The sequence below is a fragment of the Dromiciops gliroides genome, chromosome X (assembly GCF_019393635.1).
Source record: "Dromiciops gliroides isolate mDroGli1 chromosome X, mDroGli1.pri, whole genome shotgun sequence".
Lineage (NCBI taxonomy): Eukaryota > Metazoa > Chordata > Mammalia > Microbiotheria > Microbiotheriidae > Dromiciops > Dromiciops gliroides.
The window spans coordinates 14,362,323-14,380,152 of NC_057867.1; the positions used below are offsets into that span (position 1 = coordinate 14,362,323).

A 17,830-nucleotide genomic window follows, 5' to 3' on the forward strand; every position below is an offset into this window, starting at 1 on the left:
ACTGGATTCAAGTTCCAGGGGACTCTTGATGGAAAAGGCTCTCCAAATCCAGAAAAAAAAAGAACTGTGGAATATGGATTGATTGGACCATACTATTTCTTTTGTTTGTTTGTTTGTTTGTTTTATTGGTGAGGCACTTTGGGTTAAGTGACTTGCCCAGGGTCACACAGCTAGTAAGTGTTAAGTGTCTGAGGCCGGATTTGAACTCAGGTACTCTTGACTCCAGGGCCAGTGTTCTATCCACTGTGCTGCCTAGCTGCCCCATTTCTTTTGTTTTTGGTGCTGTTGTTTCTCTATTTTGAGGTTTTTCCTTACTGCTTTGATTCATCTCTTATAACATGACTGATGCAGAAATATGTTTAATGTTGTTATGTATATGTAGGTGTGTATATATGTGTGTGTATGTATATGTGTATATATACACATATATATGTATATGTATGTGTGTGTGTGTGTGTGTGTATATAAACCTATATCGGACTGCCTGCTGTCGGGGGGCGGGGGGGAGGGGAGGGAGGGAGAAAAATTTGAAATTGGACATCTTATATAAACAAATGCTGAAAACTATCTCTACATGTAACTGGAAAATAATAAAATATTTTTATTTTAAAATAACTAACTAAATAAATAAAAAGATACCATAGAGAACCATGAAGACCCAGTGCTCAGAACTTCAAAGATCCAGAGGAGCCTACCCCAAGGAGGCAGAGATCAATATAGTATACTCAGTATTATTCCCATTGTGTCCACCAGTAGCAAAGAGGAAAATCTATCTCTATCCAACAACTGATAAAGATCAAGTCATCCCAGAAACTGACCGTGACCTGAGATGACATTAATCAGGGCTAAAAAAAATATCTCACCCAAATGGATAAAGCACCGGCCCTGGATTCAGGTGGACCTGAGTTCAAATCCAGCCTCAGACACCTGACACATACTAGCTGTGTGAGACCTTGGGCAAGTCAAGTCACATAACCCTCATCGCCCCACAAAATAAATAAATAAATAATTCACCCAAAAGCACAGCAGGAAGCAGAGCCTAGTCCTGACACAAATCTCAAATTTAGGAACTAAAGCTGGGGATCTAAGCAAACCAAAAATGACAATGACCAGTTCTTTTAAAAAAAAAAATTACTGTAGATCTAGACACACCCCTGAAAGAGACAGTAACTCCACAACAACAGAAAGCAGAGCCTCAAGGTGGGGAGTGGGAATTTTTCAAAAGCACCACAGGAAAAGCTAGAAGAAATAAAGCATGGGGTTGTTTTTCTTTTAAAGGAAATGAAAACGCTGGAAGAAAGAAGTAGGAGAGTGAATAGTTTAGAAGAGAAAGAGATAAACTTTACTCTAGTAAGGAACCTGCTGAAAGCTAGACTAGACCAAAGAAAAATCAATGACTCCATAGGAAATGAAGAAATATTAAAGCAAAATAAAAAGACTGAAAAAATAAAAGGAAAAGTAATAAATCTGATATCAAAATCAAGTAACATGGAAAATGGGTAAAAGAGAGATGATTAGGTCATTTTAAAATCACTGGTCTCCTCCCCAAAAAAATCAGGAGACTAGATTCCTAAAGATCAAAAATGAAAATAGTCCAGATCTAATGGAAGAAGTCAGAAAGAATCCACTGAATGAAACCCTAAAAAGAAATGTCCCAGGAATGTCAACCAAAATCCTGGGCTTTTACATAAAAGAAAAATGCTGCAAGCATCCAGAAAGAAGTAGGGCAAGTACCCACGAATCAGGATCAAGATCATATAAGATTTGGCAGCTTCTGTTATAAATGAGACATGTTAGAAGATAATATTTCAAAATAACCCAAAAGCTAAAGGTCGATAACTAAGAATAACATATCCTGAAAAGCTGAGTAGAATTCCACAGGGCTGAGATCTTTAATGGCATAAAGGGCTTTCAAGCATTTCTGATGAAAAGAGGAGAACTGACTAGGAACTTTGAAAAGCAAACACAACAGTCAAGAGAAACCTGCAAGGTTAAATTGATTTGAGTAAGTGGGAGGGGCTACATGCTAATGAATTATTAATAGTTTAAGGGGCAGGGGCGAACAATTATCCCTTGAGAATTTTATGTCTCCAAAAAGTCCTGAGGAAGTTAAAGAAGGAAAAGAGAGAGCCTAGGGGGTAGATTGATTTTCTTCTGAGGGATTCAAGAGAGGAAAAAGAATGGAGAATAAAAGAAAGAATATACAAATGTAGAAAGGTGAAAGAAAAGAATGGAAAATGCTATTTCTCATAATTAGGGCACATGAGAATAATATACAAAGATGAAGGTGTGGGGAGACAGAAGGGATCAGAAGAACTTTAGTTATCTGAAATGGAGAAAGGAGAACTGAACACCAATAGTTTGGTACAGAAATATGTCAAAGTCAACTGAGAAAAACTTGGTGATGGGTGAGGAGGGGTGTGAGAGGGAGAAAAACAGCTGCAAGCAAAACAAATGTCCTGATCCTGAAAGGTAATGAAAAGGGAAGGAAAAAAAAGGGTGGGGAGAATTAAAATTTATGGGGATGCAAATGATTTGGGAAATGCCTGAACAAATTTTGGAATGTGAAGGGAATGGAGTATTACTCAGGTATAAGAAATGACCAATTGCACACATTTAACCTATATCAAATTGCTTACTGTCTTAGAGAGAAGGAAGGGAGAGAGAGGGAGAAAATTTGGAACTCAAAATCTTGTAAAATGAGTGTTTAAAATTGTCTTTACATGTAATTGACAAAAATAAAATAGCATTTAAAGAAAAAAAAAAAAAAGAAATGACCAAAGCAATGATTTCAGAGAAGGCAGGGCAGTATGAACTGATACATGGTGAAGTGAAAAGAATCAGGAGAAAAATTATACAAGAAAAACAACTTTGAAAAACAACTCTGATCAATGCAATGACTGACCATATGTGCAGAGTTATGATGAAGCACGTTACCCAACTCTCAACAAAGAAATCATGGACAAGACTCAAAAAGACATAACTTTTTGGCCAGGGGAATTAAGTTTGCTTACTTGTTACAAAGAGTTTTTTTTCCCCTTTCTCTTGGTTTTTAATTTTGAGGTGGGGTTTGGAGAAGGGGAGTTAACAACAGTGATACTATCTTCCCAAAAGCAAATGAAACAAGGAAAAAATAGGGGTTCTGAAGGAGTCACAGACTAGCAGGACAGTTTTAAATATGTTAAATTTAATTTTTTAAAGCAAGTAATATAAAATGGAAATTCATAGTTTTGTATAAAATGACCTTTTTTCTTATGATGAGTGTATGGAATTGTTCTTTTTGGTGTGTTTAAGTTCATAAAAAATAAAATTTTTAATACATATACATAACTAAATTTGAATTTTTCTACTTGTTAAAATGAATTAGTTGAATGATTTTTGCCACCTCAGTGACCCAGTCCAACCTACACTTGAAAATTAATTCCTTCTACAGCATAACAAAATATATGAGAACTCAGATTGTCAGAGAACTCATTTCAATTTTAGACAGATCCAATTAAGAACTTCATCTAGTTGCACTACCTATCTGTAAGACTCTTAAGATTAAGCTCATGATAGTTTTGTGGTTGTTCTTTCCATTTATAGTGTTATGGCTGCTTTGACTGTTGTAAATTTGTAAAGAACAAGCATGGCTCCAATTAACAGATTTGAAAAGACACCTCTCCACCGCACACTATTATAAAGGTAGGAGGTCTACAGATGTGCTACAGTCTACATATTTCCAACTTTTTCAATGTACTTAGTTTTGTTGTTGTTTTCCCTCTTTCCATTTTTCTTCTTAAAAATATTATTGATTGTAGGGAATGGCTCTTTGGGAGGTGGGAGAACAATGCTTGGAGAAAGTTTGATGATTTAAAAAGCCAAAGATATAAATAACAATGAATTTTTTTTTTAATTAAGCTTTGGCATACAGGGAATTCTCAATCCAAGTACTCTGCTAGCTTATCTCTGTTTATTTTCCTTCACATAAAGTTCATCTCTCTAATATCATATTAAAGAGTCTTGAAATCTCACAAACCCACCCCTTACATGCAGAGAAAAACCTACATGGTACATATAGAAACTGTAATGCAGATGTCTATAAGTCTGCTGATTGAAAGAATTTGAATTTTTGAAAAAAAATCTTCAAATAGATTTATCGAGTGAATACAGGAGGCTTAGCTATTAGAGATTCAAATCCAACTGCTGAATTAACTATGGAAGTATTAACTATAACGCATTCCTTGTTAGCAATTAATTACAGGCATATAGAAACAGGAAGAGAGAACTTTTAAATGAATTGAGGTTCATGTTAGTAACTCTTATGATGACACAGAGATCAAATATATCAGGAATTTAATGCTATGTAAAATATTATTTTTAGCAAGAGTTCTTAAATGCTTATGAGTTAAAATCAACTTTTTGATGTAAACTTTGTTGGACTGCTGAACTTTGTTGGTCATGTATAGAAATGCTGATGATTTATGTGGCTTTATTTTATATCCTGCTACTTTGCTAAAGTTGTTGTTTCAAGTAATTTTTGAGTTGATTCTCTAAGTATACCATCATATCATCTGCAAAGAGTGATAGTTTTGTTTTCTCCTTGCCTATTCTAATTCATTTAATTTCTTTTTCTTCTCTGATTGCTAAAGCTAAAATTTCTAGTACAATATTAAATAATTGAGTGATAATGGACATCCCTGTTTCACCCCTGATCTTATTGGGAAGGCCTCTAGTTTATTTCCATTACATATAATGGTTGCTGATAGTTTTAGGTAGATACTGCTTACTGTTTTAAGGAAAGCTCCACCTATTCCCAAGCTCTCTAGTGTTTTTATTAGGAATGAGTGCTGTATTTTGTCAAAATACTCTGCATCTATTGAGATAATCATATGATTTTGGTTAGTTATCTTATTGATGTGGTTGATTATGTTAATAGTTTTCCTAATGTTGAACCTCCCATGCATTCCTGGTATAAATCCCACCTGGTCATAGTGTATTATCCTGGTGATCACTTGCTGTAATCTCCTTGCTAATATCTTATTTAAAATTTTTGCATCAATATTCATCAGGGAAATTGGTCTATAATTTTGTTTCTCTGTTTTGGCTCTGCCTGGTTTAGGTATCAACACTATATTTGTGTCATAAAAGGAATTTGGTAGAACTCCTTCTTCACCTATTTTTCCAAATAACTTGTATAATACTAGAATTAAGTGTTCTTTAAATGTTTGGTAGAATTCACTTGTAAACCCATCAGATCCTAGAGATTGATTCTTAGGGAGTTCATAAATGGTATGTTTGATTTCTTTTTCTAATACAGGCTTATTTAAGGATTTTATTTCCTCTTCAGTTAACCTGGGCAGTTTGTATTTTTGTAAATATTTATCCATTTCATTTAGATTGTCAAATTTATTGGCATACAGTTGGGCAAAATAGTTCCTAATTATTGTTTTAATTTCCACTTCATTGGTAGTAAAATCACCCCTTTCATTTTTGATACTGGTAATTTGGTTTTCTTCTTTCTTTTTTATCAAATTAACCAATGGTTTATCTATTTTATTGGGTTTTTTTTCATAAGACCAGCTCTTAATTTTATTGATTAATTCTATAGTTTTCTTGCTTTCAATTTTATTAATTTCTTCTTTAATTTTGAGGATTTCTAATTTAATATTTAATTTGGGATTTTTAATTTGTTCTTTTTCTAGCTTTTAAAGTTGCATGCCCAATTAATTGATCTCCTCTTTCTCTTTCTTATTGACGAAAGCAGTTAGAGATATAAAATTGCCCCTAAGCACTGCTTTGGCTGTATCCCATAGATTTCGGTATGTTGTCTCATTATTGTCATCCTCTTGGATAAAGTTATTGATTGTTTCTATGATTTGTTGTTTGACCCACTCATTCTTTAGAATGAAATTATTTAGTTTCCAACTAATTTTCAGTCTATCTTTCCATGGCTCTTTATTACATGTAATTTTTATTGCATCATGATCTGAGAAGGATGCATTTACTATTTCTGCCTTTCTACATTTGACTATGAGGTTTTTGTGCCCTAATATATGGTCAATTTTGGAAAATGTGCGATGTACTGCTGAGAAAAAAGCATATTCCTTTCTATTCTATTCATTTCTTAAACTTCTTTCTTATTTATTTTGTCACTAGATTTATCTAATTTTGAGAGGGGAAGATTCAGATCCCCTACTAGTATAGTTTTGCTGTCTATTTCCTCTTGTAAATCATTTAACTTCTCCTCTGAGAATCTGGATGCTATACCACTCGGCGCATACATATTTACTATTGATATTACTTCATTATCTATAGTACCTTTTAGCAAGATGTAGTTTCATTCCTTATCTCTTTTAACGAGATCTGGTTTTGCCTTTGCTTTGTCTGAGATAAGGATTGCTAACCCTGCTTTTTTTACTTTACCTGAAGCATACTATATTTTGCTCCAGCCTTTTACCTTTTACCTCTGTGTGTATCTCTCTGCTTCAAATGTGTTTCTTGTAAACAGTGTATTTTAGGACTCTGGTTTTTAATCCACTCTGCTATTTACTTCCGTTTTATGGCAGAGTTCATCCCATTCACATTCACAGTTATTATTACTAACTGTCTATTCCCCTCCATTCTTATTTACCCCCTTTGTACTTTTCCCCCCTTCTTTCACCCTATTCCTCCACACCAACATTTTGCTTCTTGCCCCTGCCTCCCCCAATCTGCCCTCCCTTTTATCCCCTCTCCCTTTTCTTTACCCTTTTCTCCTTGCTTCTGCCTTCCCTTCTATCAGTCCCCACCTTTCCCCCTTACCCTTTTACTTCCCTGAAGAATAATCTAAGTTTCTTTATCCAAATAAACATAAATGTTATTCCCTCTTTGAATCAAATCTAGTAAGAGTAAGGCTGAAACAATGTTCATCCCTCCTTCTTTCCCTCTATTGTAATAGGTTTTTTGCACCTCTTCATATGATGTAATTCACCCCATTCCACCTCCCCTTTCCTCTTCTCCCCATAAACTCCATTTTTAACTCCTTAATTTTCTGTATATCATCACATCAAAGACAATTTATACTTATACCCTTTGTATATAATCCTTCTGTCTGCCCAAATACATATACAGTTCTCAAGAGTCATAAGTATTATTTTCCCATGTAGGGATGTACACAGTTTAACCTTATTGAGTAACTTTTTCCCCCTGTTTACAATTTTAAACTTCTCTTGAGTCTTGTATGTTAAGATCGAATTTTCTATCCAGTTCTGTTCTTTTCATCAGGAAACCTTGAAAGTCCCCTATTTCATTGAATGTCCATCTTTTCCCCTGAAAGAGAATGATCAGTTTTGCTGGGTAATAGATTCTTGGCTGCAATCCAAGCTCCTTTGCCTTCCAGAATATCACATTCCAAGTCTTGGGATCCTTTAATGTTGAAGCTGCCTGATCCTGAGCAATCCTGACTCCATGATATTTATATTGCTTCTTTCATCTGGTAATTCTGGAATTTGGCTACAATATTCCTTGGAGTTTTCCTTTTGGGGTCTCTTTCAGGAGGTGATTGGTGGATTCTTTCAGTGATGAGTTTATCCTCTGATTCTATAATATCAGGGCAGTTCTCCTTGATAATTTCCTAGAATACAGTGTCTGGATTCTTTTTCGGATCATGCCTTTCAGGCAGTCCAATGATTCTCAAATTGTCTCTCCTGGATCTGTTTTCCAGATCAGTTGTATTTCCAATGAAGTATTTCACATTTTCTTCTATTTTTCATTCTTTTGATTTTGTTTTACTGATTCCTGGTGTCTCATGGAGTCCTTAGCTTCCAACTGTCCAATTCGAATTTTTAAGGCATTGTTTTCTTCAGTCAGATAATGCACGTTCTTTTCCATTTGGCCAAATGAATTTTTTAAGGAATTGTTTTCTTCAGTCAATCTTTGTGCTTCCTTTTCCAAGCTCCTGATTCTTTTTTCATATTTTTCTTGCATTGCTTTCATTTCTCTCCCCATTTTTTCTTCTAACTCTCTCAACTGGTTTTTTGGGGGGTTTTTGGTTTTTTTGCAGGGCAATGGGGGTTAAGTGACTTGCCCAGGGTCACACAGCTAGTGAGTGTCAAGTGTCTAAGGCCAGATTTGAACTCAGGTCCTCCCGAATCTAGGGCCGGTGCTTTATCCACTGCGCCACCTAGCTGCCCCTCTCAACTGGTTTTGAAAATCCTTTTTGAGCTCTTCCAAGAAGGCTTTTTGTTCTTGAGACCAATTCATCTTCCCTCTTGAGGCTTCACATGTAGGAAATTTGAGAGTATTGTCCTCATCTGAGTTTGTGTTTAGCTCTTCCCTGTCAACACTGAAGCTCTCAATGGCAAGAGCTCTTTTTTGTTTCTTACTCATATTGTAGCTTTTTTTTTTTCTTAAGTTGAGGTCTGCTCTGGGTGCACCAGGGTCCCTGTTTCAAGCTTCTTGTGCTGGAGTATAGGGGCTGTGTCACTGGCTTTCTACAATGAGGCTTGTGGATTTCTTACCACACTGGGCTTGCTCCCGGTGCACTGGGATGGCCACGCCGGGTCACGCCTGTCCTGTGGGTGGCCCTCTAGTTGGCAGCCTGCCCTCTTGGCTGGTGCTATTGGGTTTCACCACTGGCTTGCTGCACCACCAGCTTGTTGAACCAGGATCCAGGGGGCTCAATTGCTCCACTGTGGCCTACAGCTTCCTGCTGACTTGCCCCAACCCCTTCTACACTGCGCTGTGCTGCACCTCCCTTTTGCCCGAGTGAGACCGACCTTTCCTGAAGTCTTCTAAATTATCTCTGGTTAGAAGACTGTGTCTCTCTATCTCTTTGCAGGTTCTGTAGTTTCAGAATCCGTCAAGAGGCTTGATTTAATGTTCTTTTTGAGGGAACCGAAGAAGAGCTCAGGCAACTCGCTGGCTTCTCTCTGCCATCTTGGCTCCACCTCTATCCCCATTTTAAAGATGAGGAAACTGAGGTAAACCAAGGTTAACTGACTTGCCTAAGGTCATCAATGGATTTAAACTTGGGGTTTTTCCTGACTCTGGCTCCCAAACTCTACTGGCTGAGCCACCTAGCTGCCTCTGTCATGAGTGTCTCAAAAAGCAACTACTAAAACATATTAGTAATAACAACGTCCATACATCATGTAACTTGAAGTATATTCTTTAGGAAAAATAGGTAGGCTCATCATTAAAGTAAAAGCAAGAGCCAAGAATCACACTGGTACCCCCAGATATTGAAAGATTCAGCATGTTTCCAGAATAAAATTCTCTACATTCACCCTGGTGAAGGAGATGAACAAAACCTGGACAAAATGAGCAGGTATGGCAGGGTTGCTATTTCTACACCTCCATAAATGGGGTTGCAAATAATCTAAGTGGCTGTATGTCCAGAGCTCTACATGACCAGTCTAACTGTGGCCTGAAGTGCTGCAGCAGCACATGCTGGAAGAAACACAATTTATTTGCTATTAAATGGGAAATTTTCCAGAAAAGACATTTTGAAGATTTTAATCAAAGTCTCTTTTAGACTGCATTCAAAATCTGGTTCTCCTGGTGCTAACTAGTGCTCTTCTGATGTTGATCTTAGAGAAATGAAGCTAAAATATTTGGCTGCATTTTACCTACAAGAAGAGATATCTTCATTTTCAAAGTACCTATTCCTTAGAGGGGATAGCCAGGTGGTACAGTGGACAAGGTGCCATTTCTGGAATCAGGAAGACTCACATTCCTGAGTTCAAATTTGACCTCAGACACTTAGTAACTATAACCCCAGGCAAGTCAGCTAACTCTGTTTGCCTCAGTTTCTTCATCTGTAAAATGAGCTGGAGAGGGAAGTTGTAAACTACTCTGGAATCTTTGCTAAGAAAACCCCAAATGCCAGACACCAATGAAAAATGGCTGAACAAAACTGCTTAGAGGAGCTACGGACTACTTCATATGATGAAATGGAGACACCCAGAACCTGAATCATCCCCACCATGAAAGCAGGAATTTCACAACCAAAGCTTGCCAACATTACAGTTACTCATTTTAAAGTCATTAAGGTATATACTAAATCAATGAATGAACAAGTATTTTTCAAGAGTGGCCTTTGTGCCAGGCACAAAGACTGTGGTCAGACTCTGCTATAGAGGAGCTTCACCCCAGCCAGGGAAGACAACATGCACATATACAGGAACACGTTAAAGAAGAAAAAGAGGGAGCCATCAAGAGCTGGGGGCTGGGGAAGGCTTCATGGAAAAGCAGCAGTAAGAAGGGAACACAATTGACACAAGTGCAGAAACTAGAAATGGTGTCATGTGAAGAAGAAAAACCTGAAGGTACTCATGTTCCAACTAGGAACAGGTGGAAATGATCCTCACTAACTCTATCAACTTGAGCCAGTCACCCCACTTCCATCAGCTTTAAAAATAGTGGGTTCCAGGGGGCAGCTAGATGGTGCAGTTAATAAAGCACCGGCCCTGGATTCAAGAGGACCTGAGTTCAAATCCGCCCCCCCCCCAAAAAAAAACACTTGACACTTACTAGGTGTGTGACCCTGGGCAAGTCACTTAACCCTCATTGCCACCCCCCCCCCAAAAGAAAGGAAGAAAGAAATAGTGGGTTCCCTCTCACTGGATGTCTTAAAGCAAAGCTGCATCATCAAAATGGGATTTAGCAGATACTCAAAGACCCACCTGGAGATTAATCTAGACTGATTGAGTCAAGTGAAAGTGATTGACTGCTGATTAGCCTACTTCAAGTTAACTGGATTGTAATCACACACACTTAAGAAGGTATTGTTCTCAGAAGCTAGACTGTGAACTCAACTTGAGAACCCTTCAAAGCCAATGGATTTGGATGACGCCGACCAATCAGCTTGAAGCAGTGTGTAAGGACCGCCTCTGTTCCAGAACTATAAAAAGCTTCCAACAAACAGCTTGCTGGGAGTTCCTGATTAAAGCAGGCTCGTGGAGGAGGACTTGAGGAAGAACCCAACCAGGCTGGAACTCTAGGCTAGATAGGCCTTTTCTTAACTTTCTGAACTCCATGTTAATACCTGTATGCTTTAATAAATGTTTAATGCCCAAAGACTGGTGCTGAAGCTTCTAATTTAAGGCGATCACTCAATATAGATTTTAAACATCACAGTTTGGTGACCACGAAGGGATCTTAAGGACCCTCCCACCCTCCCTAGTTTGGCCACATAACCTCTGAACCCTCCAATGTCTAAAGATTCATGCTAGGCTGAAAAATCTAATGTCAGATTTAAGAATCTCATATGTTTCAGTAATAGATGTGAAAAAATGTACACTGACAATTCTATTTTTATAAAGAACAAGATTAGGTTATCAGCTATCACCAATTTCAACAGTTTTCTTAAGAATTCTCATAGGGTTAGAGCTGGAAGGAATCTCAGAGGTCATTTAATCCAACCATCTAATTTTATAGATGAAAAAATTGAGGCCCAGGGAGGCTGAAACTTGCCCCAGGTCATATGGGCAGTATGTGTAAAATTTGAATTCAGGTCCTGTGACTCCAAAGCCATTGTTTTGCTTTGGTTTGGGGGGGGGGGTCCACTATAGCACCCTGGTTCCCTAGACTATATATGGATGTTTTTCTCCTTCTACTCTGCCCCTGCCCATATAGACTATAAGCACCTTGAGGACAGAGGCTGATGCAATTGACTTTGTGTCCCCAGTATCAAACATAGTTGCTAGCACTCGGTAAGTGCTTAATAAATGTTAGGACACAGAAGGTACTTAATGAAAGTCTTGCATTAATGCTTTACTTTGAAGAGAAAGTTACCTTGGGTTTTCTTGAAGTTTATGCACAGAGAAAGCAATCTTTAGTGGCCTAATCTAATCCAATCCAGAAAGCAATTAAGGGTCTACTAAGGGCCAAGAAAACAGAGCCTAGCTGACAGCCTCTCCTGAGACACACTAAGGGATAAAGCAAGGACCACTTGCCCTTTACAAATCTCCAAACTGGCATAGTTAAGGCTAGAGACTCCAGAAAATCTATTATCTGGCTCTCAAAGGTTTTGCTAATGTTTAGGTAAGTCACTATGAGCGTGTGTGTGTGTGTGTGTGTGTGTGTGTGTGTGTGTGTGTGTATGTGTGTGGATACACAGATTCGGTCCTTACAGTTTGAATCTTATAAAGGAAGATAAGTGGACCTAGAGTCAGGAAGACCTGAGTTCAAATCTAGCCTTAAACACCCACCAGCAAGTTACTTAACTTCTGTTTACCTCAGATTCATCATCTACAAAATGGAGATAATTGCACCTACTTCCCAGGGTTGTTGTGAGGATAAAATGAGATAATATTTATAAAGCAATTTTCCAGAGTACTACTGAAGGACCTTCCTACTTTAAAACACACTTTCAGATTGACCTGGAACACTTTCTTTACACCAATAATGCTAACTGAGCAGGAAGAGTCTGAATGACAAATAGGAGTATTGGGTAAAAAGTCATTTGACCAAGAATGTGTATATTTTTACCTAACTTCCTTCCCTGTAGAGCTCTTAGAGTTATAGTGTTCCTCCAAATAAATGAGCAAGGATTAAGAAGTAGTATGCGGGCGGGGGCGGAGGCGGCAGTTAGATGGTGCAGTGGATAGAGCACCAGCCCTGGAATCAGGATTACCTGAGTTCAAATCTGACCTCAGACACTTAACACTTACTAGCTGTGTGACCTTGGACAAGTCACTTAACCCCAATTGCCTCACCAAAAAAAAAAAAAAAAGAAGTAGTATGCCACAGAGGGGAGAATAAGGGAAATAGAGTCAAAATGATCTGGTTTCTAATCCTAATTCTGACACTTGCCCATCTGTGTGTAAATCACTAAACCTCTCTGAGCCTCAGTTTCCTCATCTAGAAAATAACACATGCAATACCTACTTCACAGAGTCGTGAGGCTCAAACAAGATGATCAGTGTAAAACACTTCATAAGCCTCAAGTGTTACATCCCTGTGAGTCATCATTATTACCACCCCTGACTTGTTGAAAGACTGCGTGTATGACACCAAAGGAGTAGCTTAAGTGTAGAAAGGCTCATCACCAGAAAATAATCAGGTGGTCACAATCACTAAGGGACAGCTACTTCCTATGGTTTGGAGACAGAATCTGCATCAATGGAAGGAGGACTCACAGTGATGCCATTCCAAATGCACTTACACTGCTTCATTCCAATATTTAAGGAGGTGGCCTTTCAAAAATAAAAAATACAGGGAAAGCTCATAGGAGATGTCAACCTGGGAGGTTGTTCTACTGGGTTCTTGAGAGGTTAATCAATAGTAGTAGGAAAAGAGACTCAGGGAAAGCTAGAGCATGAATTCATTACCTGGGGTTAAAATCTCAGGGAGTCCATAAAAATTTCCTTGGGAAATTATTTTCAATAACCTTTGATTACTGTTATAATCCTGTGTATTTTAGTTTATGCTTTAAAAAACATTCTGAGGTTCACCAGTCTCTCCAAAAGGGTCCATGGTGAAAAAAAAGAGTTAAGAACCGCTGGTTTAAAGTGACCCTCTGATTTTTTTCCATAGGAATATGTTTTATTAAACAACTGGCACTAGTAAAGAAGTACGGAGAGAGAGAAATATGACTTCTGATATTCCTCATCTCTGGATAAACAAAGCTCAGTTTCCATTATCCTAATTACCACAGGAACATATCTAAGGGCAAAAGTATGTATCAAAAACTTAAATTAACTCATCAGATATTAATAACATATAATGCATCCTTATAGGATGTGACAGTTATTTATGTTAAAAACCCTTTTATAATAATTAGCATGGGAAGAACTAAATCAATGCCAGGGTATCTCATACTCATACTTAGGCCAAACAAATCTAGCAAAGACTGTAATGCTTACAAACTAACTTAAAAGAGTTAATAAAATACCAATTTGATCTATCCTAGAATTAGCTAAAGTAATAATAAAATTTGTATGGATAAACTTGCAAAAATATAAAGAACTGTGATCAAGAAAATCAGAAGAGGGGAACTAGCACTATCAAATCTCAAAATGTACCATAAAAGCAATAATTTTTAAAAGCCATCTGGTACTACAGTATAAAAAGAATAAAAGAATAAAGGAATCCACCCAGTAGGATAGAGAAACCAGAAATAGAAGCCAATGAATAGAAAATATTAGAGTTTAACAAACCCACACTTACCAAGCACTACAGGAAAGAATCATTACTCAATAAAAACTGCTAGAAAAAAAATGGATAGCTGCATGGCCAAAACAAATGGCTTGGGGTCAACACAACATGAAAAACATAAGCTAGATTAATAATATAGATATTTTTAAATCACAAAAAAACTGGAAGCAAACTAGATAATATGCATATTGCAACTGAAGTGGAGAAAATCTGTATCAAATATAAGATAGTATTCTAGACAAAAATCAATGGATTTGTTTATATGCATCTAAGATTTTACATAACAAAAAGTTTTATCTCCAAAAATAAAAAGAAACAGAATGGAAGAAAATATTGGTAGTGGATACATAATAAAACAGTTTGCCAAGCAAAACCTATTAAGGAACTGATGAAACTCTATACTAGTATGGTAAAGTCACTTCATCTTCTTCATATGCATTTGTCTCCTTTCCAGCAGATGATGGTGAAAGGACATCAACAGTTAACAAGGAGGAAATGTTACTGGCTAAGAAGCATATGAAAAGATAGATAAAATCCCCCCAAATCAGAGAAACAGACATCAAAACAACTTTATAAGCTTGCCTCACTGACAAAAATAGCAAAAATCGGGAAAATCTAATGTTGGCAGAGCAGTGGAAAAATAGGGACTCAGATACATTGTTGCTAGTGCATAACAATACAGCAAAGTGCAATGTCACAAAATTAAACATACACTTCAATACAGCAATACAACTGCTGGGACTCCATGTCAAACCCACCATAAAAAGGGGGAGAAAGGACCTATATGTACAAACATATAAATAGATACTGTATGAGTAAGAAAACAACAACAGGAGAAATTATAGAATTCCTTCTTTTTTTTGGTGAGGCAATTGGGGTTAAGTGACTTGCCCAGGGTTACACAGCTAGTAAATGTCAAGGGTCTGAGGCCGGATTTGAACTCAGGTCCTCCTGACTCCAGGGCCGGTGCTCTATCCACTGCGCCACCTAGCTGCCCCAAAATTATGGTATTTCATGTAATTTATTACTTTCCCATTAAAAGTGATAAATATGAAGAAGATAGAGAGTATCATAAGACCTGCAAGGACCTATCTGTGTGAACCTGGTAGTCACTTTACAGTCCCAGACTTCAGGTTTCCTCATCTGCAAAATGGGGGGGGGGGAGTTGACAAGATGACCTCTAAGGTCACTTTCAGCTCTCCATCTATGATCTTCTGAACCACAAGGGGAGTCAGAGTACAATCAGAAAGACCAACACTATACGTGCACTGACTAAAACTATAGAAAAGGGGAAAAAAGGAAAGAAAAACAAAAAGAGAAGAAAAATGGATTCTGCAATGGCAAGCTGAAGGGAATGAGAGGAAGTAGTCTCAGCTTCTTTGTTGCTGTGATTCATTTTTTGGGAAAAGTCTGACTAAAGGCTAAGGGTCTTGGGGAAGATTCTAATTTTTTTCTATATGTTTAATTGTTTTTGTTGGTGGCTGTTAAGGTTATAATAGAAAAAAATTAATAATATCAATGGAATGAAAGAAAAATACTTAACTATGTTCTTATTCAAAAATTTTAATTATTCCAATAATGTTAAATTATTTTGGAAGTTATTCCAGAAATTAAACTTCTATTCATTTTTAAATTGCCAATGATAAACAAAATCCTCACATAATTTTAAATTTTTAATTAAATTTGCACATTTATATATGTTACTTTAAAAAAGTAAAGGATAATTTAATGTCCTTAATTCTTAAATTAATATTGAAATGTATAAACTATTGTCAGCTTCAACATTAATAAGTCATGCTGTTCAAATATCAAGAAAATCAATTATATCTAAAAACACATATATGTAACATCAATACATATTAGAAAAAAATCTTTTTGAAAAGGTGAAGGACTTACCTGACAGGATTGCTGGTTAGGGATACCCGCAATGATTCTAGGCAGTTGAGAAGTTTGTCTTCTGAGATACCAGACCGTAATTCATGGACATATTCTTGGGAAGATAAGGTGCATTCATGTTTGCTATTTTTCAGGCCTCCCTACAAAGGCAAAGAGGCAAGAGTAAGAAATAAATTACTGTAACAAAACAGGAAATACTTATGCATACGATTGTGTTACTTCATCATGCAACTACAGAGAATGAAAGGCATATACAGAGGAGGTTTTTAATGCATATTTTGGGGTTGTTGACTATTTAATAGAATCTGATGATGTTATATGCCCGAGAACACCCTAATCACTACATTTCAAATGGAAAATCATGGATAATATTTTCAGTCTACTCTCTAAAGTGCTTGGTTTAAGATTATCCTATCTCTGCTTCTGAAAAGTCTATCTTATTATTTTTGTAGGTTAAGAGATTTCCACTATCATTCAATAAGATACAGAGAATAAAATGTGATAAATAAATGTGTTCATAAATAAATAAATAAAATGTGAGAAAGTAAAAAAAAACCCAATATATACAGGCCAATTGCATTCATTTAAATATGCTAGAAGTCGAGGTAATTTATCAAGAGTAACAAGCCATCTGAAAATTTGTAAAGTAAAAAAGCAAACTTCTTCAGTTCTGATTTAAACAAAATTTATGATATGTTAACTCTGTGCAAGGCACTATGGTAAGTGCTAGAATAAAAAAGCAAAAACAAAATAATACCTATTCTCACAGAGCTTACAATCCAGTGGGGACCAACATCATGTACACAGGTATTATACATGTATATATGCAGATAGACATAGATAGATAGATGGATATAGGTATAGATACACAGACACATCTCTCTCTCTCTCACACACACACACACACACACACACACACACACACACAGACACACACACCAAGGCAGCTAGGTAGTGCAGTTGGAGAAAATACTTGGTCTGGAGTCAGGAAAGCCTGAGTTCAAATTCAGCCTTACTTACTAGCTGTATGGTTGCTGACAAATAGCTTAACTGCTGTCTGCCTCAGTTTCCCCATCTATATGATAGGTATCCTAATAACACTTCTCTCACAGTACTACTGGACCAAATGAGATATCTGTAAAGTGCTCAGCACAGTGCCCAGAACATAGTATTTGCTTATTTCCTTCCTTTCTTCTTACATGTGTATACTCTTCTTATGTGTGTATACAAAATAAATACAAAATTTCAAAATGAATCCAACATATAGGCCCAAAGCTTCCTGAAAAACCAACGAAACTATTGTCAAGACTTACACTGGACATACAGAGACAAGAAAACAAGAATGAATCAGTCCCTGCCCTCAAACAGTTTAGGTTCTATTGGGGAGGGATGGAGGCGGGGATGGGGGGGGGTTCAAAATAACATTCAGAATGTGACAGAGCCATGTACATAGACAATGGCCCCAAGATTCAAGGTCTAAGTGATTGACTTGGGTTCCTCAAACTTAAAGGATTTGCCTACTGTCAGGTAAACAAAAAGGAAACAAAGAAATCATTAAATTGAGATATAAAAACTATGGACTGTTTTTTAAACTAATAAAATAGATACATTCAGAGAAAGCTAGAAAACTTGTTATGAACTAATACAGAGTAAAGTGAGCAGAAATGGACAATAATGTATATAATAGCCACAGCACTGTAAAGGAAATTAAGAATTCTGATCAATGCAATAATCAGTCATGACCTCCAGAGATGATAATGAATCATGGTTCCCACCTCGTAACACAGAGATGATGGACTAGGTGTGCAGAATG

General features: G+C 36.9%; 1 protein-coding gene across 4 annotated transcripts in view; it reads right to left on the reverse strand.

Annotated features, from left to right (window-relative positions):
* DIAPH2 (diaphanous related formin 2) overlaps window positions 1-17,830 on the reverse strand; it is a 908,274-nt gene that overhangs the window by 706,455 nt on the left and 183,989 nt on the right. For all 4 annotated transcript variants that reach the window (XM_043974079.1, XM_043974078.1, XM_043974081.1 and 1 more), the window contains one exon: window positions 16,018-16,157. In XM_043974079.1, the coding sequence (XP_043830014.1) occupies window positions 16,018-16,157 (140 nt within the window). The remainder of the gene's footprint in view (window positions 1-16,017; window positions 16,158-17,830) is intronic.